The sequence below is a fragment of the Scyliorhinus torazame genome, chromosome 1 (genome assembly GCF_047496885.1).
Source record: "Scyliorhinus torazame isolate Kashiwa2021f chromosome 1, sScyTor2.1, whole genome shotgun sequence".
Taxonomy (NCBI): Eukaryota; Metazoa; Chordata; class Chondrichthyes; order Carcharhiniformes; family Scyliorhinidae; genus Scyliorhinus; species Scyliorhinus torazame.
Window position 1 is genome coordinate 1,212,287 of NC_092707.1, and position 14,856 is coordinate 1,227,142.

The window sequence follows — 14,856 nt, forward strand, 5'->3', positions numbered from 1 at the left end:
TGTGAACAGACAGTGCAGTGTGTGAGGTTACAGTGTAACTGTGAACAGACAGTGCAGTGTGTGATGTTACAGTGTAACTGTGATCAGACAGTGCAGTGTGTGAGGTTACAGTGTAACTGTGATCAGACGGTGCAGTGTGTGGTTACAGTGTAAATGTGAACAGACAGTGCAGTGTGTGAATTTACAGTGCAGTGTGTGAGGTTACAGTGTAACTGAACAGACAGTGCAGTGTGTGAGGTTACAGTGTAACTGTGAACAGACAGTGCAGTGTGTGAGGTTACAGTGTAACTGTGAACAGACAGTGCAGTGTGTGATGTTACAGTGTAACTGTGATCAGACAGTGCAGTGTGTGAGGTTACAGTGTAACTGTGAACAGACAGTGCAGTGTGTGAGGTTACAGTGTAACTGTGAGCAGACAGTGCAGTGTGTGAGGTTACAGTTTAACTGTGAACAGACAGTGCAGTGTGTGAGGTTACCGTGTAACTGTCACCAGACAGTGCAGTGTGTGATGTTACAGTGTAACTGTGATCAGACAGTGCAGTGTGTGAGGTTACAGTGTAACTGTGAACAGACAGTGCAGTGTGTGAGGTTACCGTGTAACTGTGAACAGACGGTGCAGTGTGTGAGGTTACAGTGTAACTGAACAGACAGTGCAGTCTGTGAGGTTACAGTGTAACTATGATCAGACGCTGCAGTGTGTGAGGTTACACTGTAACTGTGATCAGATGGTGCAGTGTGTGAGGTTACAGTGTAACTGTGAATAGACGGTGCAGGATGTGAGGTTACAGTGTAACTGTGACACACAGTGCAGTGTGTGATGTTACAGTGTAACTGTGACAGACAGTACAGTGTGTGCGGTTACAGTGTAACTGTGATCAGACAGTGCAGTGTGTGATGTAACAGTGTAACTGTGATCAGACAGTGCAGTGTGTGAGGTTACAGTGTAACTGTGACAGACAGTGCAGTGTGTGAGGTTACCGTGTAACTGTGATCAGACAGTGCCGTGTGTGAGGTTACAGTGTAACTGAACAGACAGTGCAGTGTGTGAGGTTACAGTGTAACTGTGATCAGACGCTGCAGTGTGTGAGGTTACACTGTAACTGTGATCAGATGGTGCAGTGTGTGAGGTTACAGTGTAACTGTGAACAGACAGTGCAGTGTGAGAGGTTACAGTGTAACTGTGATCAGATGGTGCAGTGTGTGAGGTTACACTGTAACTGTGAACAGACAGTGCAGTGTGAGAGGTTACAGTGTAACTGTGAACAGACGGTGCAGGATGTGAGGTTACAGTGTAACTGATCAGACAGTACAGTGTGTGAGGTTACAGTGTAACTGTGATCAGACAGTGCAGTGTGTGACGTTACACTGTAACTGTGATCAGACAGTGCAGTGTGTGAGGTTACAGTGTAACTGTGAGCAGACAGTGCTATGTGTGAGGTTACAGTGTAACTGTGAGCAGACAGTGCGGTGTGTGAGGTTACAGTGTAACTGTGACAGACAGTGCAGTGTGTGAGGTTACAGTGTAACTGTGATCAGACTGTGCAGTGTGTCAGGTTACAGTGTAACTGTGATCAGACGGTGCAGTGTGTGAGGTTACAGTGTAACTGTGATCAGACGGTGCAGTGTGTGAGGTTACAGTGTAACTGTGAGCAGACAATGCGGTGTATGAGGTTACATTGTAACTGTGACAGACAGTGCAGTGTGTGAGGTTACAGTGTAACTGTGATCAGACAGTGCAGTGTGTGAGGTTACAGTGTAACTGTGATCAGACAGTGCACTGTGTGAGGTTACAGTGCAGTGTGTGAGGTTACAGTGTAACTGAACAGACAGTGCAGTGTGTGAGGTTACAGTGTAACTAAGATCAGACAGTGCAGTGTGTGAGGTTACAGTGTAACTGCGAACAGACAGTGCTGTGTGTGAGGTTACTGTGTAACTGTGAGCAGACGGTGCAGTGTGTGAGGTTACAGTGTAACTGTGATCAGACAGTGCTGTGTGTGAGGTTACTGTGTAACTGTGAGCAGACGGTGCAGTGTGTGAGGTTACAGTGTAACTGTGAACAGACAGTGCAGTGTGTGAGGTTACCGTGGAACTGTGAATAGACAGTGCAGTGTGTGAGTTTACAGTGTACCTGTGATCAGACAGTGCAGTGTGTGAGGTTACAGTGTAACTGTGAACAGACAGTGCAGTGTGTGAGGTTACAGTGTAACTGTGATCAGACAGTGCAGTGTGTGAGGTTACAGTGTAACTGTGAACAGACAGTGCAGTGTGTGAGGTTACCGTGGAACTGTGAATAGACAGTGCAGTGTGTGAGGTTACCGTGTAACTGTGATCAGACAGTGCAGTATGTGATGTTACAGTGTAACTGTGATCAGACAGTGCAGTGTGTGAGGTTACAGTGTAACTGTGAACAGACAGTGCAGTGTGTGAGGTTGCCGTGTAACTGTCATCAGACAGTGCAGTGTGTGAGGTTACCATGTAACTGTGATCAGACAGTGCAGTATGTGATGTTACAGTGTAACTGTGATCAGACAGTGCAGTGTGTGAGGTTACAGTGTAACTGTGAACAGACGGTGCAGTGGGTGAGGTTACAGTGTAACTGTGAGAAGACAGTGCGGTGTGTGAGGTTACAGTGTAACTGTGACACACAGTGCAGTGTGTGAGGTTACAGTGTAACTGTGATCAGACAGTGCAGTGTGTGAGGTTACAGTGTAACTGTGATCAGACAGTGCAGTGTGTGAGGTTACAGTGTAACTGTGAGAAGACAGTGCGGTGTGTGAGGTTACAGTGTAACTGTGATCAGACGGTGCAGTGGGTGAGGTTACAGTGTAACTGTGAGAAGACAGTGCGGTGTGTGAGGTTACAGTGTAACTGTGACACACAGTGCAGTGTGTGATGTTACAGTGTAACTGTGACAGACAGTACAGTGTGTGCGGTTACAGTGTAACTGTGATCAGACAGTGCAGTGTGTGATGTAACAGTGTAACTGTGATCAGACAGTGCAGTGTGTGAGGTTACAGTGTAACTGTGACAGACAGTGCAGTGTGTGAGGTTACCGTGTAACTGTGATCAGACAGTGCCGTGTGTGAGGTTACAGTGTAACTGAACAGACAGTGCAGTGTGTGAGGTTACAGTGTAACTGTGATCAGACGCTGCAGTGTGTGAGGTTACACTGTAACTGTGATCAGATGGTGCAGTGTGTGAGGTTACACTGTAACTGTGAACAGACAGTGCAGTGTGAGAGGTTACAGTGTAACTGTGAACAGACGGTGCAGGATGTGAGGTTACAGTGTAACTGATCAGACAGTACAGTGTGTGAGGTTACAGTGTAACTGTGATCAGACAGTGCAGTGTTTGACGTTACACTGTAACTGTGATCAGACAGTGCAGTGTGTGAGGTTACAGTGTAACTGTGAGCAGACAGTGCTATGTGTGAGGTTACAGTGTAACTGTGAGCAGACAGTGCGGTGTGTGAGGTTACAGTGTAACTGTGATCAGACTGTGCAGTGTGTCAGGTTACAGTGTAACTGTGATCAGACGGTGCAGTGTGTGAGGTTACAGTGTAACTGTGATCAGACGGTGCAGTGTGTGAGGTTACAGTGTAACTGTGAGCAGACAATGCGGTGTATGAGGTTACATTGTAACTGTGACAGACAGTGCAGTGTGTGAGGTTACAGTGTAACTGTGATCAGACAGTGCAGTGTGTGAGGTTACAGTGTAACTGTGATCAGACAGTGCACTGTGTGAGGTTACAGTGCAGTGTGTGAGGTTACAGTGTAACTGAACAGACAGTGCAGTGTGTGAGGTTACAGTGTAACTGTGAACAGACAGTGCTGTGTGTGAGGTTACTGTGTAACTGTGAGCAGACGGTGCAGTGTGTGAGGTTACAGTGTAACTGTGATCAGACAGTGCTGTGTGTGAGGTTACTGTGTAACTGTGAGCAGACGGTGCAGTGTGTGAGGTTACAGTGTAACTGTGAACAGACAGTGCAGTGTGTGAGGTTACCGTGGAACTGTGAATAGACAGTGCAGTGTGTGAGTTTACAGTGTACCTGTGATCAGACAGTGCAGTGTGTGAGGTTACAGTGTAACTGTGATCAGACAGTGCAGTGTGTGAGGTTACAGTGTAACTGTGAACAGACAGTGCAGTGTGTGAGGTTACAGTGTAACTGTGATCAGACAGTGCAGTGTGTGAGGTTACAGTGTAACTGTGAACAGACAGTGCAGTGTGTGAGGTTACCGTGGAACTGTGAATAGACAGTGCAGTGTGTGAGGTTACCGTGTAACTGTGATCAGACAGTGCAGTATGTGATGTTACAGTGTAACTGTGATCAGACAGTGCAGTGTGTGAGGTTACAGTGTAACTGTGAACAGACGGTGCAGTGGGTGAGGTTACAGTGTAACTGTGAGAAGACAGTGCGGTGTGTGAGGTTACAGTGTAACTGTGACACACAGTGCAGTGTGTGAGGTTACAGTGTAACTGTGACACACAGTGCAGTGTGTGAGGTTACAGTGTAACTGTGATCAGACAGTGCAGTGTGTGATGTTACAGTGTAACTGTGAACAGACAGTGCGGTGTGTGACGTTACACTGTAACTGTGATCAGACAGTGCAGTGTGTGAGGTTACAGTGTAACTGTGATCAGACAGTGCGGTGTGTGAGGTTACAGTGTAACTGTGATCAGACAGTGCTGTGTGTGAGGTTACAGTGTAACTGTGATCAGACGGTGCAGTGTGTGAGGTTACAGTGTAACTGTGATCAGACGGTGCAGTGTGTGAGGTTACAGTGTAACTGTGATCAGACGGTGCAGTGTGTGAGGTTACAGTGTAACTGTGATCAGACAGTGCAGTGTGAGAGGTTACAGTGTAACTGTGAACAGACAGTGCAGTGTGTGAGGTTACAGTGTAACTGTGATCAGACAGTGCAGTGTGTGAGGTTACAGTGTAACTGTGATCAGACAGTGCAGTGTGTGAGGTTACAGTGTAACTGTGATCAGACGGTGCAGTGTGTGAGGTTACAGTGTAACTGTGATCAGACAGTGCAGTGTGAGAGGTTACAGTGTAACTGTGAACAGACAGTGCAGTGTGTGAGGTTACAGTGTAACTGTGATCAGACGGTGCAGTGTGTGAGGTTACAGTGTAACTGTGATCAGACAGTGCAGTGTGTGAGGTTAGTGTAACTGTGATCAGACAGTGCAGTGTGTGAGGTTACAGTGTAACTGTGATCAGACAGTGCAGTGTGTGAGGTTACAGTGTAACTGTGATCAGACAGTGCAGTGTGTGAGGTTAGTGTAACTGTGATCAGACAGTGCAGTGTGTGAGGTTACAGTGTAACTGTGATCAGACGGTGCAGTGTGTGAGGTTACAGTGTAACTGTGAACAGACAGTGCAGTGTGTGAGGTTACAGTGTAACTGTGATCAGACAGTGCAGTGTGTGAGGTTAGTGTAACTGTGATCAGACAGTGCAGTGTGTGAGGTTACAGTGTAACTGTGATCAGACGGTTAAGTGTGTGAGGTTACAGTGTAACTGTGAACAGACGGTGCAGGATGTGAGGTTACAGTGTAACTGTGAACAGACAGTGCAGTGTGTGAGGTTACAGTGTAACTGTGATCAGACAGTGCGGTGTGTGAGGTGACAGTGTAACTGTGATCAGTCAGTGCAGTGTGAACTTTCTGTCCTGTGGCGTGCACTTTTTTATATTTATTGCAAACTGTGTTTTTCTTGTGTTTACAGGATGTTGCTGACTGTGTTCTTTACTATTATCTGTCTAAAAAGAGTGAGAACTATAAAGCACACCTGCGACGGAATTATAAACGCAGAGGAAGGAGTCAGGTGAGTTTGAAGCCGTGTCACCCCAGTGTGAGTGTGAGGCATTGTCACACCTGGTGTGAGTGTGAAGCACTGTCACTCCCGGTGTGAGTGTGAGGCGGTGTCACTCCCGGTGTGAATGTGAGGCGGTGTCATTCCCGGTGTGAGTGTGATGCATTGTCACTCCCGGGAGGAGTGTGAGGCATCGTCACTCCCGGTGTGAGTGTGAGGCATTGTCATTCCCATTGTGAGTGTGAGGTGGTGTCACTCCCGGTGTGAATGTGAGGTGGTGTCACTCCCGGGAGGAGTGTGAGGTGGTGTCACGCCCGGTGTGAGTGTGAGGGGGTGTGAATGTGAGGCATTGTCACTCCCGGTATGAGTGTGAGGCATCGTCACTCCCGGTGTGAGTGTGAGGCATTGTCATTCCCATTGTGAGTGTGAGGTGGTGTCACTCCCGGTGTGAATGTGAGGTGGTGTCACTCCCGGGAGGAGTGTGAGGTGGTGTCACGCCCGGTGTGAGTGTGAGGGGGTGTGAATGTGAGGCATTGTCACTCCCGGTATGAGTGTGAGGCATCGTCACTCCCGGTGTGAGTGTGAGGCATTGTCATTCCCATTGTGAGTGTGAGGTGGTGTCACTCCCGGTGTGAGTGTGAGGTGGTGTCACTCCCGGTATGAGTGTGAGATGGTGTCACTCCCGGTGTGAGTGTGAGGCAGCGTTACTCCTGGTGTGAGTGTGAGATGGTGTCACTCCCGGTGTGAGTGTGAGGCATTGTCACACCTGGTGTGAGTGTGAAGCATTGTCACTCCCGGTGTGAGTGTGAGGCGGTGTCACTCCCAGTGTGAATGTGAGGCGGTGTCACTCCCGCTGTGAGTGTGAGGCATTGTCACTCCCAGTGTGAGTGTGAGGCATTGTCACTCCCGGTGTGAGCGTGAGGCATTGTCGCTCCCGGTGTGAGTGTGAGGCATTGTCACTTCCGGTGAGAGAGTGAGGCATTATCACTCCCGGTGTGAGTGTCTGTCATTGTCACTCCCGGTGTCAGTGTGAGGCGGTGTCACTCCTGGAGTGAGTGTGAGGTGGTGTCACTCCCCTTGTGAGTGTGAGGCATAGTCACTCCCGGTGTGAGTGTGAGGAATTGTCATTCCCATTGTGAGTGTGAGGCATTGTCACTCCCGGTGTGAGTGTGATGCGGTGTCACTCCCGGAGTGTGTGTGAGGCATAGTCACTCCCGGTATGAGTGTGAGGCATTGTCACTCCCGGTGTGAGTGTGAGGCGGTGTCACTCCCGGAGTGAGTGTGAGGCATAGTCACTCCCGGTATGAGTGTGAGGCATTGTCACTCCCGGTATGAGTGTGAAGTGGGTCACTCCCGGTATGAGTGTGAGGCATTGTCACTCCCGGTGTGAGTGTGAGACGTTGTCACTCCCGGTGTGAGTGTGAGGCGGTGTCACTCCCGGTGTGAGTGTGAGGCATTGTCACTCCCGGTGTGAGTGTGAGGCGGTGTCACTCCCGGTGTGAGTGTGAGGGGGTGTGAGTGTGAGGCATTGTCACTCCCGGAATGAGTGTGAGGCATTGTCACTCCCGGTGTGATTGTGAGGAGGTGTCACTCCCGGTGTGAGTGTGAGGGGGTGTGAGTGTGAGGCATTGTCACTCTCGGTGTGATTGTGAGGCGGTGTCACTCCCAGAGTGATTGTGAGGCGGTGTCACTCCCGGTGTGAGTGTGATGCGGTGTCACTCCCGGAGTGAGTGTGAGGCATAGTCACTCCCGGTATGAGTGTGAGGCATTGTCACTCCCGGTGTGAGTGTGAGGTGGTGTCACTCCCGGTGTGAGTGTGAGGCGTTGTCACTCCCGGTGTGAGTGTGAGGCATTGTCACTCCCGGTGTGAGTGTGAGGCGGTGTCACTCCCGGTGTGAGTGTGAGGCATTGTCACTCCCGGTGTGAGTGTGAGGCGTTGTCACTCCCGGTGTGAGTGTGAGGGGGTGTGAGTGTGAGGCATTGTCACTCCCGGAATGAGTGTGAGGCATTGTCACTCCCGGTGTGACTGTGAGGCGGTGTCACTCCCGGTGTGAGTGTGAGGGGGTGTGAGTGTGAGGCATTGTCACTCTCGGTGTGATTGTGAGGCGGTGTCACTCCCGGTGTGAGTTTGAGGCGGTGTCACTCCCGGTGTGAGTGTGAGGGGGTGTGAGTGTGAGGCGGTGTCACTCCCGGTGTGAGTGTGAGGCATTGTCACTCTCGGTGTGATTGTGAGGCATTGTCACTCTCGGTGTGATTGTGAGGCGGTGTCACTCCCGGAGTGATTGTGAGGCGGTGTCACTCCCGGTGTGACTGTGAGGCGGTGTCACTCCCGGTGTGAGTGTGAGGCGGTGTCACTCCCAGAGTGATTGTGAGGCGGTGTCACTCCCGGTGTGAGTGTGAGGGGGTGTGAGTGTGAGGCGGTGTCACTCCCGGTGTGACTGTGAGGCGGTGTCACTCCCGGTGTGAGTGTGAGGCATTGTCACTCTCGGTGTGATTGTGAGGCAATACAAGTGTAAAACTCCAGGAACACCATTAATCCCAAATCCCAGTATAAAACTCCGGGAACACAGTTAATCCCGAATCTCACTGTAAAGCTCAGGGAATACGGTTAATCCCAAATCCGACTTGAGGGGCCACCTGATAGAGGTCTACAAAATTATAAGGGGCATAGACAGAGTGGATAGTCAGAGGCTTTTCCCCAGGGTAGAGGGGTCAATTACTAGGAGGCATAGGTTTAAGGTGAGAGGGGCAAGGTTTAGAGTAGATGTACGAGGCAAGTTTTTTACGCAGAGGGTAGTGGGTGCCTGGAACTCGCTACCGGAGGAGGTAGTGGAAGCAGGGACGATAGGGACATTTAAGGGGCATCTTGACAAATACATGAATAGGATGGGAATAGAGGGATACGGACCCAGGAAGTGTAGAAGATTTTAGTTTAGACGGGCAGCATGGTCGGCACGGGCTTGGAGGGCCGAAGGGCCTGTTCCTGTGCTGTACTTTTCTTTGTTCTTTGTTCTTTGAGTGTAAAGCTCCGGGAACACAGTTAATCCGGAGTCTCAGTGTAAAACTCCGGGAACACAGTTAATCCCGAATCCCAGCGTATAACTCCGGGAACACAGTTAATCCCGAATCCCAGTGTAAAACCATGGGAACACAGTTAATCCCAACTCCAAGTGGAAAGCTCCTGGAACACATTTGATCCCGAATCACAGTGTAAAGCTCCGGGAACACAGTTAATCCCGAATCCCAGTGTAAAGCTCCGGGAACACAGTTAATCCCGAATCCCAGTGTAAAGCTCCGGGAACACAGTTAATCCCAAATCCGAGGGTAAAGCTCCGGGAACACAGTTAATCCCGAATCCCAGTGTGAAGCTCCGGGAACACAGTTAATCCTGAAACCCAGTGTAAAGCTCCGGGAACACAGTTAATCCCGAATCCCAGTGTGAAGCTCCGGGAACACAGTTAATCCCGAATCCCAGTGTAAAGCGCCGGAACACAGTTAATCCGGAGTCCCAGTGTAAAACTCCGGGAACACAGAAAATCCCGAATCCCAGCGTATAACTCCGGGAACACAGTTAATCCCGAATCCCAGTGTAAAACCCCGGGAAAAAAGTTAATCCCAAATCCCAGTGGAAATCTCCAGGAACATATGTTGATCCCAAATCCTAGTGTAAAGCTCCAGGAACACAGTTAATCCCAGTGTAAAGCTCCGGGAACACAGTTAATCCGGAGTCCCAGTGTAAAACTCCGGGAACACAGAAAATCCCGAATCCCAGCGTATAACTCCGGGAACACAGTTAATCCCGAATCCCAGTGTAAAACCCCGGGAAAAAAGTTAATCCCAAATCCCAGTGGAAATCTCCAGGAACACAGTTAATCCCAGTGTAAAGCTCCGGGAACACAGTTAATACCGAATCCCAGTTTAAAGCTCCGGGAACACAGTTAATCCCGAATCCCAGTTTAAAGCTCCAGGAACACAGTTAATCCCATAGCCCAGTTTAAAGCTCCGGGAACACAGGGAACCCCAAATCCCAGTGCAAAGCTCTGGGAACACAGTTAATCCGGAGTCACAGTGTAAAACCCTGGGAACACAGTTAATCCCAAATCCCAGTGGAAAGCTCCAGGAACACAGTTAATCCCCAATCCCAGTGTAAAGCTCCGGGAACACAGTTAATCCTGAATCCCAGTGTAAAGCTCCGGGAACACAGTTAATCCGGAGTCCCAGTGTAAAACCCCGGAAACACTGTTAATCCCGAATCCCAGTGTAAAGCTCCAGGAACAGAGTTAATCCCATATCCCAGTGTAAAGCTCCGGAACACAGTTAATCCGGAGTCCCAGTGTAAAACTTCGGGAACACAGTTAATCCCGAATCCCAGTGTAAAACCCCGGGAAAACAGTTAATCCCAAATCCCAGTGGAAAGCTCCAGGAACATATGTTCATCCCGAATCCCACTGTAAAGCTCCGGGAACACAGTAAATCCCGAATCCTAGTGTAAAACTCCAGGAACACAGTTAATCCCGTAACCCCGTGTAAAGCTCCGGGAATACGGTTAATCCCAAATCCGAGTGTAAAGCTCCGGGAACACAGTTAATCCGGAGTCCCAGTGTAAAACTCCGGGAACACAGTAAATCCCGAATCCCAGCGTATAACTCCGGGAACACAGTTAACCTGAATCCCAGTGTAAAACCACGGGAACACAGTTAATCCCAAGTCCAAGTGGAAAGCTCCTGGAACACATTTGATCCCGAATCCCAGTGTAAAGCTCCGGGAACACAGTTAATCCCGAATCCCAGTGTAAAGCTCCGGGAACACAGTTAATCCCGAATCCCAGTTTGAAGCTCCGGGAACACTGTTAATCCCCAATCCCAGTGTAAAGCTCCGGGAACACAGTTAATCCCCAATCCCAGTGTAAAATCCCGGAAACACTGTTAATCCTGAATCCCAGTGTAAAACTCCGGGAACACAGTTAATCCCAAATCCGAGGGTAAAGCTCCGGGAACTCAGTGAATCCCGAATCCCAGTGTAACGCTCCAAGAACAGAGTTAATCCCATATCCCAGTGTAAAGCTCCTAAACACAGTTAATCCGGAGTCCCAGTGTAAAACTCCGGGAACACAGAAAATCCTGAATCCCAGCGTAAAACTCCGGGAACACAGTTAATCCCGAATCCCAATGTAAAACCCCGGGAACACAGTTAATCCCAAATCCCAGTGGAAAGCTCCAGGAACATATGTTCATCCCGAATCCTAGTGTAAAGCTCCGGGAACACAGTTAATCCCGAATCCCAGTGTAATGCTCCGGGAACACAGTTAATCCCGAATCCCAGTGTAATGCTCCGGGAACACAGTTAATCCCGAATCCCAGTTTAAAGCTTCGGGGACACATTTAATCCCGAATCCCAGCGTAAAACTCCGGGATCACAGTTAATCCCGAATCCCAGTGTAAAACCCCGGGAACACAGTCAATCCCAAATCCCAGTGGAAAGCTCCAGGAACATATGTTGATCCCGTATCCTAGTGTAAAGCTCCGGGAACACAGTTAATCCTGTATCCCAGTGTAATGCTCCGGGAACACAGTTAATCCAGAATCCCAGTTTAAAGCTCCGGGAACACAGTTAATCCAGAATCCCAGTTTAAAGGTCCGAAAACACAGGGAACCCCAAATCCCAGTGCAAAGCTCCGGGAACACAGTTAATCCGGAGTCACAGTGTAAAACCCCGGGAAGACAGTAAATTCCGAATCCCAGTGGAAAGCTCTAGGAACACAGTTGATCCCAAATCCTGGCGTAAAGGTCCGGGAACACAATTAATCCCACATCCCAGTGTAAAACTCTGGGAACACAGTTAATCCCAAATCCCCGTGTAAAGCTCCCGGAACACAGTTAATCCCGAATCGCAGTGTGAAGCTCCAGGAACACAGTTAATCCCGAATCCCAGTGTAAAACCCTGGGAACACAGTTAATCCCAAATCCCAGTGGAAAGCTCGAGGAACACAATTAATCCCAAATCCGAGTGTAAAGCTCCAGGAACACAGTTAATCCCGAGTCCCAGTATAAAACTACGGGAACACTGTTAATCCCGAATCGCAGTGTGAAGCACCGGGAACACAGTTAATCCCGAGTCCCAGTGTAAAGCTCCAGGAACACAGTTAATCCCGAGTCCCAGTATAAAACTCCGGGAACACTGTTAATCCGAATCGCAGTGTGAAGCTCCAGGAACACAGTTAATCCCAAATCCCAGCGTAAAGCTCCGGGAACACAATTAATCCCACATCCCAGTGTAAAACTCCGGGATCACAGTTGATCCCAAATCCGAGTGTAAAACTCCGGGGACACAGGTAACCCCAAATCCCAGTGCAAAGCTCCGGGAACACAGTTAATCCCAAATCCCAGTGGAAAGCTCCGGGAACACAGTTAATCCCGAATCCCAGTGTAAAGCTCCGGGAACATAGGTAATGTCTTCGTTTTGCACTGAGTGCTGAATTTGGTGCATTTGAGTGCGATAGTGAGAGTTTGGTGACCGAGGGAGTATAAGGCTTCATTTTTATCTAAAGTTTAGTCTTTCTTTTATTTAGTTCATTAACTTAAAAGTTGCTGTTTGGTTTAGAAGAAGGTGAATTTTCAATCAGCTTTAAACAGGCTTCTACTTGTAGGCACTTGCAGCTGGAGCTTGTTAATTAGTTAATTGGATTAGGCCAGTTTTTCAGAGGCTAGATTCACAGTATAAAAGTGATCCCCTACAGTGCAGACTTTGTTTGCACTGAGTGCTGAATTTGGTGCATTTTGAGTGCTATAGTAAGAGTTTGGTGACCGAGAGAGTGCTGAATTTGGTGCATTTGAGTGCGATAGTGAGAGTTTGGTGGCCGAGGGAGTTAGGTGAGGAGGGAGTAAGGTGCTCCTTTCATTTTGTTTCCGACATTTCCGCAAAGAGTGCGAAGAGAGCCAGGAGTTTACAGAAAGTGTAGCTGACTGGGAGCAGAGTCGGAGGGCGGAGATCTAGTTAGTCCACACGGCAGCTATATTCTGTCAGGTAAGAGGGGATGGAGGCTAGGCCAGTTACATGCTCCTCCTGTAGGATGTGGGTGGTGAGGGATACCACCGGTGTCCCCACTGACTATACCTGCGGGAAGTGCACCCAACTTCAGCTCCTCAAAGACCGTGTTAGGGAACTGGAGCTGAAGCTGGATGAACTTCGGATCATCCGGGAGGCAGAGGGGGTGATTGAAAAGAGTTACAGGGAGGTAACCACACCCAAGGTACAGGACAAGAATAGCTGGGTTACAGTCAGGGGGAAAAAAACAAACAGGCAGAAAGTGCAGGGATCCCTCGTGGCCGTTCCCCTTCAAAACAAGTATACCGTTTTGGATGCTGTTGGGGGGGTTGACCTACCGGGGGAAGGCCCTAGCGGCCAGATCTCTGGCACTGAGTCTGGCTCTGGGGCTCAGAAGGGAAGGGGGGAGAATAGAAAAGCAATAGTTGTAGGAGATTCAATGGTTAGGGGAATAGATAGGAGATTCTGTGGTCGCGAGCGAGACTCCCGGAAGGTATGTTGCCTCTCGGGTGCCAGGGCCAGGGATGTCTCGGATCGTGTCTTCAGGATCCTTAAGGGGGAGGGGGAGCAGCCAGAAGTCGTGGTGCACATTGGTACCAACGCCATAGGTAGGAAAAGGGGTGTGGAGGTAATAAACAAGTTTAGGGAGTTAGGCTGGAAGTTAAAAGCCAGGACAGGCAGAGTTGTCATCTCTGGTTTGTTGCCGGTGCCACGTGATAGCGAGGCTAGGAATTGGGAGAGAGTGCAGCTGAACACGTGGCTGCAGGAATGGTGTAGGGGGGAGGGCTTCAGGTATTTGGATAATTGGAGCGCATTCTGGGGAAGGTGGGACCTGTACAAGCAGGACGGGTTGCATCTGAACCAGAGGGGCACCAATATCCTGGGAGGGAGGTTTTCTAGTACTCTTCGGGAGGGTTTAAACTAATTTGGCAGGGGAATGGGAACCGGATTTGTAGTCCAGCAACTAAGGTAGCCGATATTCAGGACGCCAAAGCGTGTAATGAGGCAGTGGGGAAGGGAACACTGACAAAGGAGAGTACTTGCAGGCACGGAGATGGGTTGAAGTGTGTATACTTCAACGCAAGAAGCATCAGGAATAAGGTGGGTGAACTTAAGGCATGGATCGGTACTTGGGACAACGATGTGGTGGCCATCACGGAAACTTGGATAGAAGAGGGGCAGAAATGGTTGTTGGAGGTCCCTGGTTATAGATGTTTCAATAAGATTAGGGAGGGTGGTAAAAGTGGTGGGGAGGGTGGCATTATTAATTAGAGATAGTATAACATCTGCAGAAAGGCAGTTCGAGGAGTATCACCCTATTGAGGTAGTATGGGTTGAAGTCAGAAATAGGAAAGGAGCAGTCACCTTGTTAGGAGTTTTCTATAGGCCCCCCAATAGTAGTAGAGATGTGGAGGAACAGATTGGGAAACAGATTTTGGAAAGGTGCAGAAGTCATAGGGTAGTAGTCATGGGCGACTTTAACTTCCCAAATATTGAGTGGAAACTCTTTAAATCAAATAGTTTGGATGGGGTGGTGTTTGTGCAGTGTGTCCAGGAAGCTTTTCTAACACAGTATGTAGATTGTCCGACCAGAGGAGGGGCAATATTGGATTTAGTACTGGGTAATGAACCAGGGCAAGTGATAGATTTGTTAGTGGGGGAGCATTTTGGAGATAGTGACCACAATTCTGTGACTTTCACTTTAGTAATGGAGAGGGATAGGTACGTGCAACAGGGCAAGGTTTACAATTGGGGGAAGGGTAAATACGATGCTGTCAGACAAGAATTGAAGTGCATAAGTTGGGAACATAGGCTGGCAGGGAAGGACACAAGTGAAATGTGGAACTTGTTCAAGGAACAGGTGCAACGTGTCCTTGATATGTATGTCCCTGTCAGGCAGGGAAGAGATGGTCGAGTGAGGGAACCATGGTTGACAAGAGAGGTTGAATGTCTTGTTAAGAGGAAAAAGGAGACTTATGTGAGGCTGAGGAAACAA

At 49.1% G+C, this 14,856-nt stretch overlaps 1 protein-coding gene across 9 annotated transcripts in view; it reads left to right on the forward strand.

Annotated features, from left to right (window-relative positions):
* Positions 1–14,856, forward strand: part of ncor2 (nuclear receptor corepressor 2) — a 1,088,322-nt gene that overhangs the window by 306,186 nt on the left and 767,280 nt on the right. For all 9 annotated transcript variants that reach the window (XM_072510208.1, XM_072510371.1, XM_072510235.1 and 6 more), the window contains one exon: positions 5,730–5,828. In XM_072510208.1, the coding sequence (XP_072366309.1) occupies positions 5,730–5,828 (99 nt within the window). The remainder of the gene's footprint in view (positions 1–5,729; positions 5,829–14,856) is intronic.